We start from the raw sequence: 26220 nt of genomic DNA, 5'->3' as shown, positions 1-26220 counted from the left end.
ATGCATTTCTGAGTCATACTCATTTTATTGTGATGTTATACATCATTAGAGTGTACTCATGTAGTTGGAGTTTTCTGATGCTGTTAAAATAGAAAAATAACGCTTTTGCAAATTCCAAAGTATGCACTGACGTCAAAAATCATTGACCATGAAGTGTTTCCTCAAAGAACAGCTTGGAAATTTGGGTTGTTTTCTTGTGAGTTATATTGAAGAGAGTTGGAGTGAGGTCTGATAGTGGGTGCCAGATGGATGGAACATTCCATTTCTGAAGTTGTGTACAATATATACATATAAGTATACTTAAATATATAAATAAGTAAAATGCAGAAAAAAAAGTCTGGACTGAAATTAAAAGCCTTGCACCATTTAAGCCAGTCTGCGTTCCTAATGAACCCAGCATATCATGTTTTTTTAGTAAAGAATATACAACCCCAATTCTACACTGTGTAAAATGTAAATAGATATAAATAAAAACTGAATGCAATGATTTGTAAATTGTATATACACATACTTTTTATTTACAATACAACATACAAAACATGTCAAATGCTGAAGGTGAGATATTTTACCATTTCAGGAAAAATATGAACTCATAGTCTGGAAAAGTGATTATTTATAATAAAAAAAAAAAAAATAATAATAATAATAATAATAATAATAATAATAATAATTGCAGAAATATAAGCAATCTACAACTAATTCACATGACAATATAAAAAGAGCGTTTAGAGAGGCAGAATTTTAGACACAAAGTGGTAGAGTTTCACCACTCTGCAAAAATGCAATTTAAGAAAATGTTCCTCAATGTAAAATTGCGGTGACTTTAGATATCCAGCCATCTACAGTACCAGGGCCAGACTGGGACAGTTGTTTAGGCTGGTTTTAGGCTGGTTTTAAATGTATGAAAAAATTAAGACATTACAAAATACAGTTTAAAACTGCTGAATGATCAAACATTTATTTCCACTGATTTATTTAAAACTGCTATATCTTGACTTGATCACGTATTTGGACTCGCAGGAACTGCCCTAGAATTGGTCAGTTTATACCTGCATGGAAGGAATTATTTTGTTGAAATAGAGAAAAATGACCTGTGGGACACCACAGGTTACTGTGCCAGTGACTTGTGGTGTCCTCCAGGGCTCAATTCTTGGACCACTGTTATTTAGTATATATGTTAATAAAGTCTTATTTTATTATAATTTGCCAAAATCAGTTCTAAAAGGAAATACTATTAAATGCACGTTTCTATTGGCATACAATGCCATCTACTGCTTAGAGGGAGTGTTGCGTAGCTAGGAAAGCAGCCAACATCAAAAACTGGTTCAGTCTAGTTTTGACACTGAAAAAAAGATGTTGTTAGAAAGGAGAAGTTAAACGACTAGCTGCTGTTATCTCTCTGATTTTACTCAACCAGAACTTTCCAAACCATCACTGATTGTGAAAACTTCACACTATACAGTCATATGAAAAAGTTTGGGCACCCCTATTAATCTTAATCATTTTTAGTTCTAAATATTTGGGTGTTTGCAACAGCCATTTCAGTTTGATATATCTAATGCAATGGTTTAATGCAATATACATTAAACCAACATTTGACTGGTGCAAAAGTATGGGCACCCTTATCATTTTATTGATTTGAATACTCCTAACTACTTTTTAATGACTTACTGAAGCACAAAATTGGTTTGGTAACCTCATTGAGCTTTGAACTTCATAGCCAGGTGTATCCAATCATGAGAAAAGGTATTTAAGGTGGCCAATTGCAAGTTGTTGAAATAGAAGACCACAGGGACAGTTCTTGTTAAGCCCAAAAGTGTCAGGCCAAGAAAAAATATCAGAAAGGCAGAGAAGAAGAATGGTGAGAACAGTCAAGGACAATCCACAGACCACCTCCAGAGAGCTACAACAACATCATGCTGCAGATGGTGTCACTGTGCATCGGTCAACAATACAGCGCACTTTGCACAAGGAGAAGCTGTATGGGAAAGTGATGCAAAAGAAGCCATTTCTGCAAGCACGCCACAAACAGAGTCGCCTCAAGTATGCAAAAGCAAAAGCACACCTCAGGTGCCTCTGTTTGTGGCAGAAATGGCTTCTTTGGCATCACTCTCCCATACAGCTTCTCCTTGTGCAAAGTGCGCTGTATTGTTGATCGATGTTAAACTTAAAATTAGCATTTTTCTGATTACTACCCTTAAATGATCTCTAAATTCAGAGGATCCAGTGATATTTTGGAGGTGAATGTACACCAGTGGCGATTGCTCTAAGACTGCAAGGGAAGCTCAGCTTCCCCTAAAATGTAAAAAATAAGTGATTAAATATATACTATTGTGTGTACATGAACTACAACGCGCTGAACTTAGTTCAGAATCAGCTTCTTATCACTGGTAACGCCGCGGCTTTCCTCTCACTCATTCTCACAGCTTCACAGCGCTGTTTTAAACAGTGTGGACGCTGGAGCAAAGCGCGCGGCGAAACAAGACGAGTTATTGGATAAATGCTGGGCTTTGTCCCGCCCATCGGACGCTCAGCGTCTCTGGGGGTCTATGGGGCAGTGGGCTGGCCTCGGCCCGGAAGCTCAGCTTCTGCATGATGATTGGATGACCTGTCTCAGGCGGAGTCCCTTTTTGATTGACAGCTAAATGAGCGAATCAGCGGTCTTTGGGTGTAAACATGCGCGCTGGGAGCATTTTCATTCTGTTCTGAGTTGACCGGAGACTTTCCTAATCCTTATAGCGGCATATTATTTATTAAAAACTTCTATCACTCTTTTCTATCGCAGTTTCTGTCCAGCGGGTGCTGCTCAGCCCCTCCACCGTCACAAAGCACTCACAGACGGACACACTTCACACTAGCCTCGCGCCAGTGCATGCTGCACATTATGTCAGACAGTTTTAATGTTGTGGACCGGATTTTGGAGAAGCCATTTGATAGTCTTCCTTACGAAGAAAAATGTAAGAGTTAAACAGAAGGGCAGATCAACTGCTCAGATTAATTTGGTGTAAAAGGTGGGGAAAAGTAACAGGTCTTTTCAGGTGTCCTGGTATGATAAAGTGAGCTGGCTGACTGGAAGTGCTAACAAATAAAATGTACTGTTGGCCATGCCTCTTGATGAAACCATCTCAGGGCATAAATACATAACAGGGACCAGTAGTAAGTATTGTGTTATCATTAAAAATAATTAAAAATATTAAAGGGATTATTCAAGGAAATTAAAACTGTTCAAAAAGGAAATAAATTTACCTGCATTTTTTCCTTTACCAACTTTAAAGATTTTGCATAATGTTTTTTTTGTACTGATCATTTTATGTTTATTCATGTCATAGCGTCTTTTTTATGTAATTTTTCAATGGGTACCTTTTTGTTGTGTAGTGAAAACTTGAAAATAATGCCTTTTGTTTACAAAAAAAAAAAACATCTCAGGAAGAGTAGAATTTATGTATAAATAAAACGACATATGTTAAAATGTAGGCCGAAATTGAGCTTCCCCTCCTTGAAAGACCAGCATCCGCCACTGATGTACACAGAATAAAACGTACAGGGTTCTGAACATATTTATTTACCACAGAATGTCACAGAGGCCAGTTTTTGAAAAGCCCATTCAAACTCCGTATTGACTTGAACCGCTTAGACACGGAACCCCAAAGGAACCCAAATATGGGCATAAACAACATGGAGCCGACTACAAAATGACTACACGACTTCAGTGGTCTATTTGTCTTATATAATATTCAAATTTTATGAGACACTGATTTTTGGGTTTTCATTGGCTGTAACCCATAATCATCAACAATAATACAATTTTGACTTTCACATTTTAACCAGAATTACTTAAATAAAGTAACTTTTTAATAAAATTCTATTTTTTAGATGCACTAGTATAATGTGTTATTTAAAATAAATATAAAGAGGATGATCATTGATGAATAATGAATATATGTTTTTGAACTTTTGCTCTGTTTACTGGGATTCTAAAACGTTTGTACAATGGAAGTTGGGGAGTAAAGCTAGAACAGGAAGAAGTGATGTTAGCTGATGTGAAGGGTGGGTAATGACACATGGTCACAAGTCTGTTCCTCAGTTTAGTGTGTTCTAAGTTCAACTGTATTTGTAAGTTTAGCTTATGATTACAACGGTGACCAAAATCCATTTTTAATACTTTGAATTACTAAACTAATTCTACTGTTTTAGTATGTACAACAATGAACAAACAAAAAAATCCTCAGGTTATTATTATATAAACAACTAACCCTGGTATTTTTAATGTTAACTAGAATGAAAATAAATTCTAGGCTTCTACATGTTTACAACAACATCACCAAATTTTAGTAATATTTACAACGAATCCCATTGGTTAAGGTATTACTATCATGGTAACTACTCTGCAGGTTTTCATGGGTTTTAATACGGCACTGAAAAAATAATAATTTCAAAATAATCAGTTTCTCTGATTTTACTATTTATAGGTGTTTGTTTGAGTAAAATAAGCGTTGTTGTTTTATGCTATAAACAACTGACAACATTTCTCTCAAATTCAATAACAAAAAAAAGATGTAGTGCTTTCAGATCTCTTCAGATAAATAATTCAAAGAACTAAAGTTCATATTCATTCAGAAACAACAACACTAATGTTTTAACTCAGGAAGAGTTTAGAAACAAATATTTGGTCAAATAACCCCAATTCTTTTTTTAATCATAGCTTTCATGCATCTTGGCATGCTTTCCACCAGTCTTTCACACTGCTTTTGGGTGACCTTATGCCACTTCTGCAGTTCACCTTTCTTTGTTGGCTTGTAACCATCCAACTTCCTCTTTATTGTATTGCAATGTTTATAGAATAGTTCCCTGTGTTCCTGTATAACTTTAATGTCTTTAATATTAAATTAGCAATGTAAAAAATCGTAAAAAGGAAGAAAATCCATTTAATGAGAGGGGGTGTGTCCGAAGTTTTGAATGGTACATCATCCATTCATGTGTGTGTATGTGTGTGTGTGTGTGGAGGAGATGAGGTGGAGAGAGAGAGAGAGAGAGAGAGAGTAACGCACAGTGACTTAAATAAGTAACTTTAATCTGATTACTGGATTGGAAATAGTAACGCGTTAGATTGCTCGTTACTGAAAAAAAGGGTCAGATTAGAGTAACGCGTTACTAAGTAATGCGTTACTGACATCACTGGTAATGAATTATATATTTCTTTGTTACTGTCTGCTTTGACAATTATATTTTCATTCTAGATCGCCTAAATAATAATAATAAGTTATTAATTGAGAAATTAAACTGCACCGTAGTTTGTTTGCACTTAGAACAGTTCAGGGAGCATTTATAATTGTAAATCCGGTCAGAGTCCTTTGCTGGTGTGTTGGCGTCAGCAGTGCCGTCCCAACTGGTGCTGGATTAACGCAGCTTGCATATTCGTTGGGTATGTCCGTAATGAACTATTTTCTTAATTGTTCATTGGTAATTTATTAAGGCATTTTATAGTGTTATGTGTTTTATAGTGTCGTGGGTTTATAGTGTTTGTGTTACAGTTACAGAATAGTCATGCAGTTGCTTTGGCATCAGCAGTTTATGATACCTGGCTATGTTATGTTGGTATACCACTGTGTTAAATGGTATGGTTTTTGCTTGTGGGTATTGTGTCTATATGTATACAGTAGTATAATGAGGATTTTTCTTCTTGTTCTGATAATAATAATAATAATAATAATAACAATAATAGTTTATTATGTTTATTATTAGCCATAGTTCTATAGTTTGTGCCCATCACATATTTATATTTATAAATTAGTACCTGTTACATTAGCAGTAGCTCACATTAATACTCTGTACTGTTTTGTTCTGTAATTTGTTTGTTATTTGTTATTTGATTGTACGCGGGTCAACCAGAGTAAAAAGGGTTCCTCTCACTGAGTCTTGGTTCCTTCCAAGGTTTCTTCCTCTTAAAGGGAGTTTTTCTTTGCCACTGGGTCACCATAAAATTGGCATCTCTGTGGTGCTGCTTTGTGACAACCTTTGTTGTAAAAAGCGCTATATAAATAAAATTGAATTGAATTGAATTGAAATGCCTTCCACACTTAAATCTGATTCTCTCCACAAATCTTATCCAGTTTTCTCCAGTCATCCACAGACCGATGAGATTCAGCCTGAATGCGGAATGTGGAATAGGGAAATGAGAAATGAGACAATACTACAGGAGGCAACCTCTGGAGCTGAATCACCCTTTAACTGTGTGAAGGACGATGCAAAGCCAGAAGAACCTGAAGCATCATCCACTGGCCCAGAACAGCCCTCACATCTAACCCCAAGTGCAGGTTCTGGACTATCACAGTCTGTAAGTCATTTAGCTGTAATAATGTGTGATACATACTGTGTGTTCAATGCATTCAGTACTATAGTAAGTTACCTTAACTGCACTATTTGAAAAGGGGTTCTTTATAGTTTCTCAGTAAAGGCAATAGTTCATCAGGGAACCATGGAAATTAAATTAACCATTTGAATGTTTAATGGCTTCTTCAATGGATACCTGGTTCCTTCTTTAAATTCCTGTAACCGTAAACCTGTTGCATGTTGTTCTTTAAACAAACTTTTGAAAATGGTTTTACATAGCGCTAAATATCTATTTTAAATTAATTACATTTTTCAGCGTAGTAGTAGTAATAGTACTACTAATGATAATAATAATTCTAGTGTTGTGTGTTGTTTTTACACATCTGTGGTTTAAGTGTAATATCATTTTCATAAGGTCTCATTTTGTCTCCACATTCAGATGAATGAAGTAATACAGGAACTCAAAAGCGTCCAGCGTTCTGACCAACACACATCCCAAATTTCTACTCACTCAATGGACAAAGATCAGAGTAAGTATAAGGTTACTGAAGTCTTGTTCAAATTGGAGTTTGCAGGGAGAATCCATTCAGACACAGGCCAAAATGAATTATTATGCTAGGTTGTAGTGATGGTTATAATAATACTCACATCAGTTACAAGTAAATCATTAAGATAATGTAGAAAAACTGTTCACTTTAAATTGTTTTTATTTTAATGTTGATCAAATTATTTTAGAATGTTTACCTGATGGATCAGGTGTAACAAAGAAATCAAGATTTACCATTAAAATAAATCAAGCCTCATTATTTTAAGGGCACTCTCAGAAATGCTGCTTGTGAAGATTAAGTAACTTCCACCCTTAAATCTGATTCACTCCACAAATCTTCTCCAGTTGTCTCCAGTCGTCCACAGACCGATGAGATTCAGCCTGAACGCGGAATGTTGGATAGGAAAACAAAAAAGGAGACAATACTACAGGAGGCAACCTCTGGAGCTGAATCACCCTTTAACTGTGTGAAGGAAGGTGCAAAGCCAGAAGAACCTGAAGCATCATCCACTGGCCCAAAACAGCCCTCACATCGAACCCTAAGTGTAGGTTAATTTTTTTTTTTTTTTTTAAAAGGTATTAATTTGGATCTAAAAATATCTATTTTAAAAAAACTTTTAATTCCAATTTTTTCTTTAAATTTAAACCACAAAAATATTTCGTCAGGAATGTTGCAGGGATAAAGGAGAGTCACCAATGAGTCACCATTCTAGGCCAAGCCTGTCACCTAAACCCACAAAAACAAACAGATTACGAAGGCATGTATTTATTTATTTTTTACTTTTACACTTATTATGGACTATGAATACACAAGCATGTTTAATCACAGTAATGTGTTAACTGTGTGATCTCTAACAAGTATTTTGCTGACTTTGGTTAGGGTAACTGAAGAAAGGGTAAATAAAATAAAAACATTGATTATTTGTAACAGCTGGAACCTGTTTGAAGCATCCTAACACTATATTTGCACCTGTCAGAGCGAGTCTATGCCGGTTTCTTGAGCGACTTGAGCTCTACAATCTCTTTGTTTCTTCTTTCCTTTTCTGTCTGAGATTTAAAGTGGCTGTACCCTCTTTCTTTTACTTCGCTTGATTTTTCCATTTTTCTGTGTTTGAGGGGCTGTGCCCTATTACACTAGCATTTCTCAAGCTTACTCTCTTCCCCTCCTCTTAGTCTGTCAGAGTTTGAGTGGCCTTGCCCTCTTTCTCTTGTACTCTCCAGGTTACATCGAGTTAAGGAAATAAATTGCACTAAGCATCCATTTATTCTGTGGTTGTGTTTGGGAACTTTTTGTTTACCCCAGCAAGTTTCCCATGATGTTCTTTTGTTTATTCTCCCAATGCTTGGCGTGGTGGATTTTTTCTTCTTTTTTTTTTTTTTTTTGGTCCACCTCAACCAATACCCCCTTACCCGGCCACATCCCAGTCCACCATGTTAGCGTGATACCCTCTAATCCCTGGGTGGCCTAGGCCAAATCCCAGAGGGTTTTTTTTACTTGTAAATTTACCTGCTCTGAGGGTAGATGATGTGTAATGTAACTGAGTGCACATTTACTGGCATATATTTCTCATTATAATAAATATATTTGTTTCTGTGATTAGAGAGACGCTTCAACCAGGCCAACAAACCACAATGTTCAAGTTTTTGTTGACAATAGTTATTGCACTAATTGCAGCTATAATTTTAAACGTACAGGTGAGTCTCTTACACATACTTTTTAAAATAAATAATCAAGTTCCACCATTTTTAGTGCCATTACATTTGTAACTATATGGGCACCAGTAACATTGCCTTGTCTAGGTAGGACAAAACTATAAAATCTTACTTTATAGTTCTTGTCAAGAATGTTATACGAATGACTATAGTGCATATGATTTAAATACATTACATTATAATTGAGTGCTAAAAGTTATCATATATATATATATATATATATATATATATATATATATATATATATATATATATATATATATACATAACTTAAGAAGCATGATCAGTTGAGATTCTTTGTAAACATTTAAACAATTTAAAACTTGTTATTTACAGAGGAATACAGAAAATGTTACAGGACAGAGACTGTTTCTAGTATTTTCAGTATTTTATTTTTATAACTGTTGTATGGACATGATCTGGTTTTAACCAGCATTTGTTGTTTTTAACAACCAGACTGAGAACAACAAAACACAAAAATCTGTGGACCACGGTAACCATGCAGTGCAACAATCAAAAGAGCCGCTTCGGATCCTGATGATTGGAAAAACAGGTGTGGGCAAGAGTGCAACAGGAAACACCATCCTTGGAAAAAAGGTCTTCACATCTGACTTCTCTTCCATATCTGTCACAGAAGAGTGTGAAAAATTCAGTGGAATTGTGAATGGGAGGAAAATCTCTGTTATTGACTCTCCAGGTCTGTTTGACACAAAATTAAGTGAAGATGAGGTGGTTAATCAGATTAAGCTATGCGTTCCACTGTCGGCTCCAGGTCCACATGTCTTTCTAGTTGTGATCCAGTTGGGTAGATTTACAGATGAAGAGAGAAAAACAGTGGAAATATTTCAAGCTATTTTTGGCGAGGAGTCCTCCAGATACACTATGGCCCTGTTCACACATGGAGATCAACTGGAGGGTAGGAACCTTCATCAGTTTGTTCGTGCAAACTCAGATCTTTTGAGCTTCCTCAAGAAATGCTATGGTCGATACCATGTGTTTAATAATAAAGATCAGAATCCAGAACAAGTGCTCCAGCTACTGGACCAGATTGATAAAATGGTCACTGGAAATGGTGGAGAACACTACACCACAGAGATGCTTGAGAAGACTGAGAGGGCGATAGAAGCAGAGAAACAACGGATCTTGAAAGAGACCGAAGCAAAGAGACTAAAAGAGTTAGAAGAGCTAAGGGCACAGTTGGAAGGGGAAGCTTTGGAAAAAGCACAGAAGATTCTGATGGAGGAACAGGATAGGGAAGCAAGGCGTCAAGCTGAGAAAAGTGACTCTATAGTTTCCCGCATTGGACAGTTTTTATATAATACAGTGGATGTGATTCATACAATAATAAATGGCATTCCAAAGATCTGCATTTCAATAGGCTGACATGAACACAACTGTTGCCATGTTATCAATTTTTTTTTTCTATATTCAATATGTCATGCTTGTGTTTAATGCTTCATGTTTTAGTAAAACATCTGTATGGTGAGTTTTATAATCTTTAGTATGTACTACACAAGGACATGAAGGAGGTTTGTATTTATTCAGGTATTAGGGAGGTTTTTCCAGTGGCATGTGACCCTGACATTTTAAGGACACTTAAAGATTATTTGATGCACAATGATTGGCTGTTGTGTTTAAAAAGGCCAAAGAGCTGAACAACACCATGACAATAACTCGTGGTTGCCATCTGCTGGTGAAGTCAGGCTGGAGCTGATCTTATTACCAGAGCTGTGCAACAAGCTGTTGGCAATGTTGTTATATTGATAGATTCTATTCAATGGTCACCTAAGGGTACTCTAAACTCAGCTCTCTCTTTCTGTCATCCCCCCCCCCCCTCTTCCTTTTTCTGGGTTGTTGTGAATGTGTTGATCTGCTGAGATATATTTTATTATGTGCAGGCTCACTGATATACTTTTACTCTATTATAAACTGTATATTTGGACAGTGTTTTTTATACACATCTGTAATGCTGAAATAATTATTCAAGTAAATTAATCTTTTAAATTGTAAATTTTGACATTTGTCATCTTTTCACATTTGAGATTTTTTATTAGTCATTCATAGGACTAGGAGTTCTCACATAGCTTCCAGCTTGGTCTTAGTCAAGCTGTGATAAATTACCCAACCGTTTTTGGTTAAGGTGCTTGACTGCCTGAATACCACCTTCCACCTCGAAATACTGCTAATTAGGAGGGGTCTTCTGCTGGTTATCAAGCTGTGACTTTCTCTTTCATCTCCATCTTTCCCAAGACCAACCTCTAATCCTCCTCGAGTCATGATAGGAAACTTTATCATTAGGAATGTTTACTCTTGCCTATGGTGCAAAAATCACAGACATTACACAGCAGCTCACCAGTCTTTTAAAGAAATCATTCTAATCAGACACTAGTCACAATCAAAACATTTTTTGGGGGGACAAGGGGTACATCAAACAACAGTTAATCCACATATGTACCTTTATAATGTGCAAACAATAAAAAAAAATTCAAATGTAATCATTTGCTCATCAGCTTACAAAGTAAGACTCGTCATTAATATGGCAACCTGTATTCGTTGTCTAAAGAATGTCAATTGAGTTATTTAGATAAATCCATATTAACCAAACGTGTCATTGCTCATATCATTGCTTCCATACAAAAATCTTACATCTTAATGTTATTTATTTAGGTCAATATTTAATGATAAATTAACCTACAGTAATGCTCCCAAATAGTTTAGAATAAAAGTTTTAGTTTAAAGTGACTTACATTAAAATATTATAAGGGTATCTCCTTCTGCTGTAAAGTAATGTAAAAACATGTTTTTTGCTTGACTGATGGAAATCTGCATGGAGGACATTAAATGAAGTGCTGCTATAGGCAATTACACATATGTTATAAACCATTGAAATATAATGAAAACAAAGTGGGTTTTAATTTTTAAAATCAATTTTCTAGTAACAATTAAAATAAAGTAAGATTAAAAATCATGATTAAAAAAATGATTTTCAGATTTTTGCATTTTGTAACAAACATAGGTTGGATATACAAATATTTCTGTATTATAGTTTACATTTTAGGAAATGATAAAAAAAATGTGTCAAATTATATTAATATATACATTTAAGAGCATGTATTAGTGCTTAATTTAAAAAACTTACTTAGTGCAAAATGAGTTAAAAAAAAGATTCACAACTTATACCTGCCCATATGAATCTTTTTAGGTCGAAACCTAATAGTTTAAAATAAACATAGAGATAATAATACATACAGTAATAATGAATAGATGTTTGGGTGGTGAATGGCTTTTACAGCAAGGTCATTTTAGATTTTGGCAATAAGATAAATAAGAAAATGAACCAATTCCAGTGGATTACTGCTTACTTTCAAATTTAACTGGCCTTTTTTTAACCTTTTCTCCATTTACTGTAATTGTGCCACCATTTCACAAAACAGGAACTTGATGAGTGAAACTTAAACAGGAAGAAGTAGGGATGGAAGTTGATGGGCAGTAGTGACTGTGACACATAATGACACATCGGTCTCAGAGTTCAACTAGATGTCTGAAGTTTAGTTGTTTACAGAATTAACAACTAATCCCATGGTTTTACATTTTTACATCAAAGTCAGCTAATTCTGGGTTATAACATTTATAATGTTAACAGATAATCCCAGGTTTTTAATGTTTAAAAGAATGTCAACTAATTACAGTATTGAAATACTGCATTTCAATGTGTCCTGTTATTTAAATACTCTTTCCATTCACTTTCCCCTTTACTTCTAATTGAGGGGATCAATTGCTCTGTATAAACCAACTTGTATAACATCCACGCGGCCTAGTAATTGTTACTGTGAAGTTTAATGAATTCTTCCCAGTGCATATTCTCCACTGAGGGTTTTCTTTACTGGCATTCGTTCAGAAGGTGGGGCTAACGTCTGTGGTGTGTGATGAGGTGGAGTCTGCAAGCATAGTAGTTTGCATGTGGAAACAACTTCCTCTTCTGAGCTTTTACATTCCCACATCCTGAGTGTGGAGTGCAGAAGCTCATTCACCACTATGGCAGGCATAGATAACAGCTTAGGTAAGTGTCAGTCTGTTTATTCCTTTATTTGTCTCCTCTTTTTTTATTTAATGGTTAATGACCACTTTATTAATGGTTAATGACCATCTTCTTGTTCTACTCGGTAAAGCTGCATCAGCAGCAGTTTGAAAAGAGTCTGAATTCACATTTATTGAAAGAGGCATGTGCTAGTCTTCATCCTCCTGGTGTTGGGGCATCGCTAGTGATAAGGGGGCTGGGGGTTGGGTAATTGACCGTGTAAATTGGGGAGAAAATGAGGAAAAACTGGAAATAAAATAATAAAAAAAAATAAAAATAAAAATTGTTGACCAAATTTAAAACAGAAAATCTGGCAGATTCATGATGGGTTTTTACAGCTTTTCACCGCTCTGCTCTTATAATGATTGCACCCATTGACCTCATGCATTGAACTAAAACCTTTATGCGAAATGTAATTTAGTATTTGCTTTGGGGAATAATAAAACAATCAATTAGTGCTTTGTTTATGGACTGTATAGCTCTATTAAATATTTTAGTTGGCCCTTAGTGATTAAATCAGACACAAACCACAAATAAATGATTTAGTACATAAAAAAATGTTCTATAAATATCATATGCGTTAAAAAAAATAGCATACCTTTGTAAATTTCACCCAAAACCATCAACATATGGAGTCATTTACTTCTTAATGACTTACTCTTATTTGTGAGTCCAGTCCCAGAAGGACAGCATGTGCTCCAAAACTAAGCCACTGAAAAGCACGTTCCTTTTACTAAAAATAACAAAGATTGTGGTTCAGTTGGATGCTAACTGTCTCCTGAATCACCACAGAGGTAATGAACTCCTTTGGTTCTGGTTCAGTACCCTGTTGTTTGCTGCTACACCTATTCTTAAGAAACAGGGATTGGATTCCAACATTATAAGTAATTTTTGCCAATTTTCAATCCCCATTTCCTGTTAAAAAACAATGGAGTAGGTTGTTGCCTCTTGGCTCAAATTTTTTAACTCTTTTGGTCTGGTTATAGCTAGGGGTGGGCGATAAGGCTCTAAAATAATATCACAATATTTCAGGGTATTTTTGCGATAATGATATACTTGGCAATATAGGAAAACAGAAAAATAATTCATTAATTTCATGAATATAGAATAAGAGTATAACAGTATAATCATAATGTGGCAAAATAAATAATATAGCATAAAATAATATAATGCAGCAAATAATATTGCAGAATATTTTCATGCATATAAACTGCAAACTAAAACAATTATACAATAAATACACTTAAAGCTTCACAGTAAATAATAGACTACTTTTAAGACAAATCATCCCTATTATCAGGATATGGATTTTTAATATTGTGATATTTCTGTGTCACGATATATTGTATACAATATAATATTGCCCACCCCTAGTTATAGCATAGCATTAAATCGGTCTGCAGAGTTACAAATATCTTTCTCTTTCCTCAGACTGTCCTCATATCAGCATTCTCATTCTCATCTTATTGCAGCTTTCAGCAGGGCCGTGCAGAGACCTTTAGAGGGGCAGGTGCTCAAAGTCAAAAAGGGGCACTTGGAGCACGAATTTGAAACACTATACAGAAACATACCTTACAATATAACCACTTGATTTGTGGTCTTACTGAAGTCACGTTAGAGCAGTGTTTCTCAACCCTGTTCCTGCATATTCTACTGCATATTCCAACTGTTCTGCATATTCTACAGCTTTCTATGTTTTAATGTCCAAAAATAAAGTAGGTGGTGATATGATGTGTCTAATACACTGCTGGATATACATAATGATTGATTTATGATCCATAGGGCTAAGGGATTTTATTTTATCAATTTTAGGGCAGAGACCAGGGCTATAAAAAACTGCTTTAAACTACCAACATAAAGTATTGTACTAAATTCTGGCTATCCACTACATCCAGCTTCTAGTTAACTAGTTAGCTAAATGGATTTTCCTTCATTATGGCTTACAGTAAGAAACCCACAACCATAAAAAAAGTTCCATAGAAAATGAATGAGGGTCATTTTTGACCCACCCATGTGTGCTTTAGAGTGGTAGTGATACAAAAAGGGCTTTTATTCAAAAAGTAAGAAATGATGTACAATGAATAAAAACAAGTTAATTGAGGAATACCTTGAATACTGAATGACTGAATTAATTTATTGCAAAGATATAGAAAATTAACCCAATTGACCAATGTTGCACATGAAAGGGTTATACATCTGTTATATGGCTCTCTTTTTATGTTTGAATGAATATGTTTTTTTGTATTGTACTAGTTTGTATAAGGCTTTTAATGTATGTAAAGCAACTTTTAATATCTTGCAAGTTGCTAATTATATGATATTTTGTGTGTTCAATACAGATTTGCCTGAGGAGTACCAGATGAACTTCAAGCGGCGAGGATCGGCCCTAATCTTTAACCATGAACATTTTTTTTGGATGCTGCGACTGCAGGCACGTACTGGAACAGCTACAGACAAAAGAAACCTCACTGAAAGGTGCACATGCACACTCGCATGCTTACTGAGAGAAATACACTGATTAATAACTTCATTAATGGGCTTTAAACAGTCTGATTGCAAAGATTATGCCTGCCATTTTGTTTATATCAAAGTGTCAGTAAACATTTTGCACTGCAGAAAGCATTTCTAATGGCTGTGCATTATATACTCTAAAAGTTGTATATAATGTTAAAAGTTATTATATGCCTTTTGCTAGATCATTTGAAAGCAACAGAATGCTTTTTGCACAGACAATTCTAACCAGACACCACCAGCCACAATCATTACTGAGAATCGAAGAATGTTAAATGCCTGTTAAACCTCAGAAACCGAATGTCACATTTTTTGGGCACTAACTATCAGACCTATTGCTTAAACTCTGATAATTTACGTCTACTTGTCATGAGCATGCTGGACTGCTCAGCCTTAATCACTAGATAACATCTCTTTTACAGGTGAAGACGTTGCAAAGCTACTCTCTGCCCTCTGAGGCAACACTTTAATATCAATATGCATACTACTGTCCCATGAATTTTGTCATGTCCGTGTCAGTGTATTTTATAGAGTATTTAGTGAGCTAGTTTGCATTTTAAGCCAAAAAAATGTACACTACATTACTACTGCAAAGTAAGTCTCTGTGTATGGAGATATCTGTATCATAAGGACACTGTAGTTTGATGTAAGTGTAAAATTTACTGTAAAAAGTTAGCTTTTTTTAAGTAAATTTATTTTAAGATAAATTTAAGTGAAACTGAACTTCAGTCAATCCTTTCTTTAAGTAAACTTTACTTAATTTATTTTTGCTAAATCAACCCTTTCTTTTAATAACCTTTATCTAATTTCTGCATACAATATTACCTCATTACAGTTTACATTATCTCAAACATTTATTTTATTTTAACAGAACAAGTCTCACTAAAAATAATGTATTACATGCCACCCATGTGCCGAAAAATATTTACTTTTCAGGAATTATAAAATATCATGTATCATTAATTATTTAAGTAATATTGTATAAATTGTAATTAGGTTATATTGTATGCAGAAATTAAGAAACGTTTACTAAAAGAAAGGATTGACTGAAGTTCAGATCACTTATTTACTCTATTAACATTTAAGTCTTGAAACCGTGTTCTCACATGTCTTTCACTATGACCGTGACATAGAGGAGAATGTGTCTGAGACAGAGGAGGACTTTGAGGAGGATCCTGATTATGATAATCCTCCTCTGATGAGTATCAGCCCCTTACTGTAGACCCACTTTTTGTCTCTCAACTAATAGCAAACATACTACTTTCCAGAAGAATTCTTGAAAACAGAAAAAATGTGATCAAAACAAAAATAAGATCTCTATTTTCAACTGTATGTAAATCAATGAGATTTTCTTTCTCCATATTCACATTACATGTGTTCTGTATATAAAGGGGTGGGTAGGATGGACATATAGTTTTTTAAGGCTATTTAAGTAGTACATAAACAAATATAGCATGTGACATAAACTTGGGTAACAATTTAATTATTATATAGTCATTTTCTGAGTTTAAACTTCAAAGTTCAAATTGACCCCAAATATAATACATGTTACTATTGTTGATAACAACTTATTTTTAATTCTAAATGTTTATATTACAAAAAAGTTTTACTTAGAAGTAATATAAAGACATTTAAATACCAATAAGATCTCAATTTTCAATTTTAGGAGGGGTGGGTTGGTGGGTACAATTTTTTTTTATGTCTATTTAAATACTCAGCAAACAAATATAGCATGTGAAATAAACTTGGGTAAAAAATATTATAAAATTATAATTTTCTGTAGTTTAAAATCAGTGGGCAATTAAATTGACCCCAAACATAAAAGATTAAAAAGTAAATTTGAAGTTAATAGGACGGTTAAACTTAAAAATATTGTGACAATCAGTGATGTCAGTAACGCGTTACTTAGTAACGCGTTACTCTAATCTGACCCTTTTTTCAGTAACGAGTAATCTAACGCGTTACTATTTCCAATCCAGTAATCAGATAAAAGTTACTTATTTAAGTCACTGTGCGTTACTCTCTCTCTCTCTCTCTCCACCTCATCTCCTCCACAAACACACACACACACACACACACACACACCGCTCCCTTACCCATTCCCCCTCCGCTCTTCCCCAATCACACGCGTCTCGCTTTCTCCCCTGTCTCTCTCTCTCTCGCGCTCGGCGTGTCTTTAGTTTCCGCCCGTTTTCGTTTTTCGCCAGTTCTCGGGTTTCGCCAGTATCTCTTTATAAAGGCGTTTTTTTTGCGGCCGCGTCCCAATTCACTAGCCAGGGCAGCGGTCTGCCACAAATTTCCGGTGCTTTAAATGAACACTGTCAGAATTAAATCTTTCTCAGTAGTTGGGTCCGGTATGGGTCCGTATTGGACAACGTCTGGGTCCGGTAATATGTGATCCGCAAATATGTGATCCCTGGTCTAGACCATATATACACGGTTCTGTTTTATAAAACCACTCCTTGCTGCCCTGCAGAGAACAACAAGTTCAATGTTCAGTTTTACAGTGTTAAATATGTCAGGTTTTAATATGTTAAGTTAATTTTTTTTATTTTTATTAAATATATATATATATTTTAGGAAATAGTTCAACTTAATAGAGATAAATTGTTGCTATTAAAAATGCATTTTACAATAAAGGGAGTATTGGCAAAACTGGTTATAATGTTTATGTTAAGGCGGCGGGAGGTGGTGTCTGCAGCTGCTGAAAGTAACTAATAAAGTAACTTGTGAAGTAACTTAGTTACTTTTAAAATCAAGTAATCCATAAAGTAACTAAGTTACTTTTTAAAGGAGTAATCAGTAATCAGTAATCGGATTACTTTTTCAAAGTAACTATACCATCACTGGTGACAATGGAGTGCTACCATGATATTTTGGGGTTTGTTTGGGATTTGAGTTTGATAAGAAAGAAAGGACATTTAGTAGAAAAAAACAAGCAATTTACTATTTTGTGGTTTAAATAAATTTTCTGCTTTTCGCAGTGCAGTTTTCACAAGATTGGGCACAGCATTTTCAGCATCATTACATCATGTTTTTGTTGGACTATTTGAAGTAGTGAGTAACTAGTAATATCATATGCCCATCATTCCAAAAACATTCTACAAAATCTAGAAAATATGCCTTAGTCACAAACACACTCACCATCCATGATTACTATAATCACTCTTAAAAAAACCCAGCTCTTATAAGAAGTGAGTGGACAGCTGTAAAGAATGTGTGTGACGAGGTTCTTCAGCATTAGGGGTGAAACAGTCTCTGAATCTGTTAAATGCTAAAATATTTTACAAGTTTGTTTAAGGGTCATTTAAGGTTTGAGAACTGTGCAGTGATGCATGTTAGATGGGATCTGGGAACTGCAGACGTTACCAAATTCAGATTTATTTTTCTTTTAATCATCAAGCAACCGGAATCTGACTCACTTAAGCACATTTTACACCCCTCAACAGTCCAGTTTTTTATGAATAACCCTTCTGTTCTTTGCAGACAACCCAGGCCACCATATTTGGCCTTGAACTATTGTAACTCTTGCTCAAGGGGTTGTACTGTATTATCTTCATGCTCTCACAGTATGACAGAAAGGAGAGAAACAGAAATAGATGCCATAATTCCAATCACAGCTAAACATTAGTCTGGGCATTTTAGGCTTAGACACTGTTAAATGAAGTAAATCAGATGGGAATGCAGAAATGTAGATGCACTATTCCAAATTCTGAGACTTTCATAAGCATTATGCAAAAAGAACCTGACTCATTTAGACATCAGTTTTTCCACCCCTCAACAGTGTCCAGTTTCGATGAATAACACTTTTTGTTCTTTGCTGACAAGGTCAGTACCTCAGTATTTGGCCTTGAACTATTAAAACTCTTTCAGACATGCTGCAGAGCAATTATGCAGCAGACTTAGCTTAATCCTCCTGTTGGTCAGATGATTATTAATCCATAATTTGCTAGTATTCACCCACGCCCTAGATGGAAGAGGAGAGAGGGGGTGGGGGCAAAAGCAGTGGATATTTGGGCTGGAGTTCGGGGCAGCTTTGCTGGGACATGAAAAACTGAAGCCCCTCCCGCAATGAGAGGTATTGAAGAGAGAGAAGGTGGAAGATGGGGAGGAGGTGGGTGTTAAGTTGTGCCACATGCAGGTGGAGAGAAAGAGGGGATATAAAAAGGGCGAGTGGGTAGAGTAAAGGGCATGGAATAATCTCCAGAAATTTAGTTATATACATAACTCCACTAGAACTCCATCGGGCACTACAGCAACAGAGTGCCAATCCATATCTGGGCTTTTTTCTGGGTAATTTTAGAGTATCCAATTTACCTGATCTCCATGTTTTTGGACTGTGGGAGGAAACCAGCATCCCTGGAAGAAACCCAGGCAATACACAGGGATAACATGGAATATCCACCCAGACAGGGACTTGAACCCCAATGCTAGTGGCCCTACCTTTTCTGAATGCACACTATTGGGCACTATTCCAACAGGACAGTGCTTGTCTACATAACACTGTCACCCTAACAGCTGTGCCTTGAAGCCACAGATACTATGCCATTGTCAGTTTTATAACCAGACCTTTGCCTGATTAAAAATGTGTGAGATGCTATTGGACTTGCAATCAACACACCACCCCTAATGCAAATATTGGAGCTGCATGGTGATTGCATTATAATTGTTATGATTATTGCAGGATATCAACAGGAACCTAAATAACCTCAAACTGAGATGGCTGGCATTTTACAGTGTCACCGATGTATTAAACTACTTCTGTATGTGTAGCTCAACAAACAAACCAATAACCACAATTTACCCATACAGTATCAGTATAAATATTTATTAATTATCTTGTATTATAACTGCATTCAAGTAAAAGGGCTCAGTTTTCTTTTACCTTACTTCTGTTTCAGATTTACAGAGCTGGGATTTAATGTGGAATCGTGTGATAACTTAAACGAGAACGACATGATGGACAAAATACGTCAAGGTATGACCCATTAAACGTTTCTTCAGCTCAAATATAAAAAAGATCTTGTTTACAACTCACCACTTCATGTGAGTAGTATCTGGATTGTATCTTGATTTAAAAATATTAACCACATGCATTTACACTTTGTGGTTAAATGCAGACTGAAATCTGATTACTGTGTGGGAGCAAATATGCAATTTAATTCATTGTTTGCCAATTATTACTGCTGTTCTGATTCTAGTGGAAGGAGTTTTAGTTGTAAAATATGTCTAGGATGGACGTTTTCACTGATATAACGTGGCTTAAATATGTCTCAGACCACCTCTTTATGTAAATCGGATTTAATGTGTCTTGGGTAGTGCTGGACGAAATGGCCAAAATGTATCTTGCAATATATTTCTTAATTTCGGCGTATGTGATTATATAAATCTGATATTCATATGAACAGAATAAAGCCATCATATGCCAATTTCATGGATTAAAATGCTTCAAAATGAGATGCAAATATGAACAGAATTTGGATATTTTACTATATTTTTTATATAGTATATTTTTATTTTTATTTGATTAAAATAATCAATTAAGCTTTATTTTCACTTGGGAATACATGAAATGAAATAAATGAATAAAATATATATAAAATAAGAAAATCTTAATAAAATTAAACAAAGATAAATTAAAAAGAAAATTGAGTAAAAATAAAAATAGTAAAATTAAGTGATGATATAATAAAAAATAACATTACCTCAGTTAAATACATGAATTTGGTAAAAACAAAATAGAATAGTCCAAATAAATTAACAAAACTAGACATTCTTTATTATTTTAATATATATCTTTTTATTTATTTTTTTATGATTGGGTTTTAAGACTTAAGACTCTTATTATGAAGCAATCACAGATTAGCTTCAAAGGAGCTGGCAACAGGCTAACTGGTGATGATAAATAATGATTATTTTCAAGCTTGGTGGATTATGTCTACAGTATATATTACTGAATCCATCCCTGTTTTTTTTATAACATTAATGTTATATATGTAGTAAGTTCTGTTGTTTTGATATGATATGTGTATGATGTCTGAAGTTTACTCTGGTTTGTAGTTATGAAGATCAAAACACAGACAAAATGTATTTGGCACCTTAATGTTGCCCTTAGATGGGTTCTGAGTGAATCATCGAAATTGTGTTTAAAATGATCTCACTGTTAAAAGTTTTCTATAAATGGCAATGAATACCAATATCAGGCCTAGTCTTGGGTGTGCTTACACTGGCATTGTTATGTGATTTGGTCTTATCCAGATATAAGCTTGATATTTAATACACATAAAGGGACCAGGTGTAAACAGAGTCAAGGTCTGTCTCATAAATACTTTCAGTTTCCTGTAAATTGTGTGATTGTTGTTAATCATTTGTTTATTTTGGACCACAGCTGCAGAGGCTGATCACATGGACTCTGACTGCTTTGTGTGTGTGTTCCTGAGTCATGGGAGAGATGGTCATATATTTGCTTTTGATAAAATGGTTAACATTAAAGAAATAACAGATCTTTTCAGAGGAGACAAATGCAGAAGCCTTGTAGGAAAACCCAAGATCTTCATCTTCCAGGTGATTAATTCATTACAGCACCTTATTTCCTTGTGTCCTTAATTTCATTGCACACTGGTTAATAGGGCTGCAACGAAAAAACTATATAATCAACAATGTCATTCTCGACTAATCGTTAATTTGTAACATTATCACATTACACAATATGCTGGGGACAGAAGCGCAATGAAAGACGTGTAAATGGCTCACTCAAACAGTTCACACTCAACTTAGTCTCCAAGTCTCCAAAAGTGCCCAAATACAACAGATTACGTATTTCCCCTCTAAATATCAGTAATTTCCACATTTAAACAACATCTAGACATTTAAATGGTTTTAAATCTCATGTTCAGCTATTATTATGGTTTTTAGAGATGAAGGACTTGGCAGAAATAATTGTTGGAAAATCAACTAATCAAAAAAACTAATCACCAGATTAGTTTACTATCAAAATAATCATTAGTTGCAGCCCTACTGGTTAAGCTATAGATACAGTTTGAACAGGTTCTTGTGTCAGTATTAGACATATCATATTGGATTGGAATAAACACTAACATCATTTGGGCTAATACAGGGTTTGTAAATCTAGGCATGTCGTGGGGATATTACAGATGATCCTGTGACCCCCGTAGCTGGAGAGGATGAGGAGATAGAGGAGGTGGAGGAGGACACTGCTATGGTCTACACACTTCCAGCAGGAGCAGATTTCCTCATGTGTTATTCTGTAGCTGAAGGTTAGTAAGGTTCATATAGTTTTATTCCACTTCAGTATGTGGTACTTAAAAACAAACACATACCCAATTTGTGGCAAAGCAACTTAGGCTACGTTCACTCTGCAGTAAAATGTGGTTTAGGCTGTTCACACAATCTTTTTAATGTGACACATGTCTGCCATCTGTCTGAACATGCATACACTCTAAGAAATATAAGTACAGATTTGTACTTAAAAGAGTACAAAGCTTGTCGCTGGGGCTGTACCTTATATTGAGGCACAAAAAAGTACCTTTCAGTGAAAGTCCTTTTTTGTACCTATGGTTTTTGTGGCAGTAAAGATCATAAAGATTATAAACGTTATCATCAACTAAATATGGCTCAAAAACTTGATGATCCAAAATTGTCTGGCTTTCAAATAAAAAATGTGCAATGTAAATATATATTGTTCATTAGTACAGTGATGCAGAATACTGAATGTACCCTTTGGCTGGTTAAATGGTACAAATTTGTACTTATTGCTGTTAGAAATGACTTTGTACTTCAGAGGGAACAAATCTGACCCCGTAAAGACCAATATTGTACCTTTGAGGGTACAATTATAAAGAGTGTACCTTCGAGTACAAAAAAGTACTCATATCGTACCTCTGTTTTTTAGAGTGTACATGACAAAGCAACTCTTCATGTTAAGTTTCAGTTTCATTCTTTTCAGAATCACAGGAGCTATGAATGAGTTCAGGCTGCATCTAAACTGAGAACTTGCTCCAGCTCTCTGTAAAAATTGCACATTATTTAGCCATGGCCAAGTTTTTAGGGCCTTTGATGCTGCAGCTGTGGTCGCTAGCCACATTCAGCAATTCCTTTAGGAACACCATGTTGCTGCGTATTAGAACAGTGTGGCTTCGTCAAAGAAATAAATGTCTGTGCCTGAATAACATGCCTGTTTTTCCAGCAAATTCTCAGTGATAAGACCAGTAGTTATCAGCCTGAAGTCATTTATAGTTTCTGTGCTACTGATAAGAATAAAACTGAAGCAATGCTGTTTTAATCAGGTGCGTCATATACATATCAGCAACTGTCTAGACAACATGTGACCATAGTCCTTGGCTTCGGTTTCATTTTATCAGGTACTTCCTGTAGCTGAGAGCTTGGCTCATCACTGATAAAGTGTTAAAGCTCACTTTAAAAAGGACATGTTATTCAGAGATTGTCCACCTCATTGGTTTGTGTTCTTGGTTTCTTTAAACCTACTTTTTAATCTTTTTATATTTTCATTGGACACTGTAGCCTCGTTATGTTGTGTGCATTGATCAATTTCATTAGAAACACTAATTTTTGTATGTATGAGGTTTAATGCTTGCTATTTCATGGGCATGAAGAAAAGAGAAAACGAATAACAGTGCATACAGTGCATTTTAAACTGCATACAGCTCTGGAAAAAAAAGAGACCACTTAAATTTTTGTTTTATTTTACCAAATTGAAAACCTCTAGAATATAATCAAGAGGACGATGGATGATCACAAGCCATCTAACCAAGCTGAACTGCTTGAATTGTTGCACCAGGAGTGGCATAAAGTTATCCAAAAGCAGTGTGCAAGACTAGTGGAAGAAAAACATGCCAATATACACGAAAACTGTGATTAAAAACCAGAGTTATTCCACCAAATATTGATTTCTGAACTTTTAAAACATATTCAAAAAAATATTAAACTTTTTTCTTTGCATTACTTGAGGTCTGAAAGCTCTGCGTCTTTTTTGTTATTTCGGCACATAAAATGCAAATAAATGCTCTAAATGACATTTTATTTGGAATTTGGGAGAAATGTTGTCCGTATTTTATATAATAAAACAACAATGTTTATTTTACTCAAACATAAACCTATAAATAGCACAATCAGAGAAACTGATTTAGAAACTGAAGTGGACTTATATTTTTCCAGAGCTATATGTTGGGGATATGTTTCTATTCAAACTAAATTAGAAGGTTTGTGTCGGAACCATTTTATATTTCTAAATAAATGGCTGACACAGCCGCAGGAAAACATATCATTAGTGTCAAAAAGCTTGAAAGCTGAGTTTAAAGAAACCAAGATTGCAAACCAAGGAAGTGCGCGGGTGTGGACCTTTTTCTTTTTTTACAGCAAGACAATACAAACACATTTTCCGTGATGAGTTCAGATAAAGTTTAAGGTAACTTTTAAGTAAAGCATTGCTCTTTTTCTTATATGCATCAGTTCAGATGCGTGAACTGTTCAGACCAATATTGGATTTAGACACTATCTAATGTGTGAACAGCCTAAAGTAAACATCGGATTAGGTGAGAAAATTGATTTTAGTCACTATCTGATGATTTAACTGTTGAAAACTGTTTGCTTCTTTTAAATAAACAGGATTTGCTGCCTTTCGCCACACAAAGCTCGGCTCAGCCTACATCCAGGATCTGTGTGAGACCCTGAAACACCAAGGCTCAACTCTGGAGTTCACCGAGCTCCTGACCCTGGTCAACCTGAAAGTGTCTAGACGGACCCACAACAACAAAAAACAGATGCCCTGCTTCACCTCCATGCTCACCAAGAAACTCTACTTTAGACCCAAAGAGGAGTAAAACAGTCTGACACCTTCTGGATCAGGCTTGATAAATTTCAGGAGTATGTAATAAAACACTAGTAGATTAGACACAGCAGTTCTACTGGAGTTTTTAAACACTTCACTTCAGTGTTACTGTTGAACTGAGAAGAGTCCACCAACAGTGCCCGGTTTATAAATATAGAACATTTTGAACACCACAACTAGTAGTAGTTACTTTGTTTAATTGACATAATTTTTTTATTTTCAGAAATATATCTGGAGTCAATATTCTGTCCATGCATTTACTGTAAATGTATGTTTTAGAATTTGTATAGTTCATCAAGGTCAGAAGATGTAAAGGTAACTGGCACTTGTATCTTAAATGTAAAATGTTCTTTCATTTTGATTTGTAAACATCAGTGAACACCATGTAGAAAATTGTGTTTGCAGTTTTAAAATAAATAAATCTACATTTAATAAAACAACTCAAATGTCTAGAATAAAAAAAAGAATAGAACGAAGCTTTGTCTGTTTAATTAAGAGCCCCAAGATGGCAAGAAGGCCATATGATAGCTGAATGGATAGACAGACGGTCGGAATAATAGACAGACAGACAGATAAACAGATGCAAGATAGAGATATAGCTATATAGATAGACAGACAGATGGCAAGATAAATGGATAGATAGATAGACAGACTTCAATATAGTCAGATGGATAGACCGGCAGCCATATAGATAGCAAGACTGACTTCCAAAAGGATAGATAGATAGACGGTCAGACCGACGGATCATTTAGGGAATCGAATCATTTGAAGGATTTGACATGAGTGATGATTCAGTCCAGATGAAGAATGCTAGTTTGTGCAGAGGACAGAAGGGAGCGAGGGAAACAAGGAAATGTTTACAAAACACTAATCTAGAGAAAATTCAGGCTTATAGATGCAGGAGACGCAACCCAAGCTGAACCATGAGAAAAGTCCACATCGGCAGAAGAGGCTTGGAGAGCTGGTGGAGGCAGCAGTGTGGGTACATGTGTCTCAGTATCCCACAACACAGTGCGAAAACTCGCCATGATCAATTAGCAGACATGCTAAAGTAAAGTATGAGTGATCTATTAGTAAATGTGACTAGAGTAGAAGTTAAAGTGTTCTTTACGCACCACACTCACGTAGATGGACAAAAGTATTTAATTTTTTTTTTATATTGCAAGTAGTTTA

At 35.2% G+C, this 26220-nt stretch overlaps 2 protein-coding genes across 2 annotated transcripts; both read left to right on the top strand.

Moving 5' to 3' along the window:
* The first annotated feature begins 5019 nt into the window (after positions 1-5019).
* Positions 5020-10601, top strand: LOC103042697 (GTPase IMAP family member 4). Its single transcript, XM_049481800.1, has 7 exons — positions 5020-5422; positions 6111-6334; positions 6770-6860; positions 7223-7422; positions 7544-7635; positions 8479-8572; positions 9047-10601. The coding sequence occupies exons 2-7, from the start codon at positions 6158-6160 to the stop codon at positions 9971-9973; spliced, it is 1581 nt and encodes a 526-aa protein (XP_049337757.1). The 5' UTR covers positions 5020-5422; positions 6111-6157; the 3' UTR covers positions 9974-10601.
* Positions 10602-12570: 1969 nt separating this feature from the next.
* LOC103035747 (caspase-6) lies at positions 12571-25523 on the top strand. Its single transcript, XM_007229478.4, has 6 exons — positions 12571-12650; positions 15008-15143; positions 20081-20157; positions 21568-21743; positions 22312-22456; positions 24825-25523. The coding sequence occupies exons 1-6, from the start codon at positions 12626-12628 to the stop codon at positions 25037-25039; spliced, it is 774 nt and encodes a 257-aa protein (XP_007229540.3). The 5' UTR covers positions 12571-12625; the 3' UTR covers positions 25040-25523.
* Positions 25524-26220: the final 697 nt, after the last annotated feature.

This window comes from Astyanax mexicanus, chromosome 7 (assembly GCF_023375975.1).
Source record: "Astyanax mexicanus isolate ESR-SI-001 chromosome 7, AstMex3_surface, whole genome shotgun sequence".
NCBI classification, from domain to species: domain Eukaryota; kingdom Metazoa; phylum Chordata; class Actinopteri; order Characiformes; family Acestrorhamphidae; genus Astyanax; species Astyanax mexicanus.
Note: the sequence above shows the minus strand (reverse complement) of the source record. Positions and strands in the feature narration are given on the sequence as shown.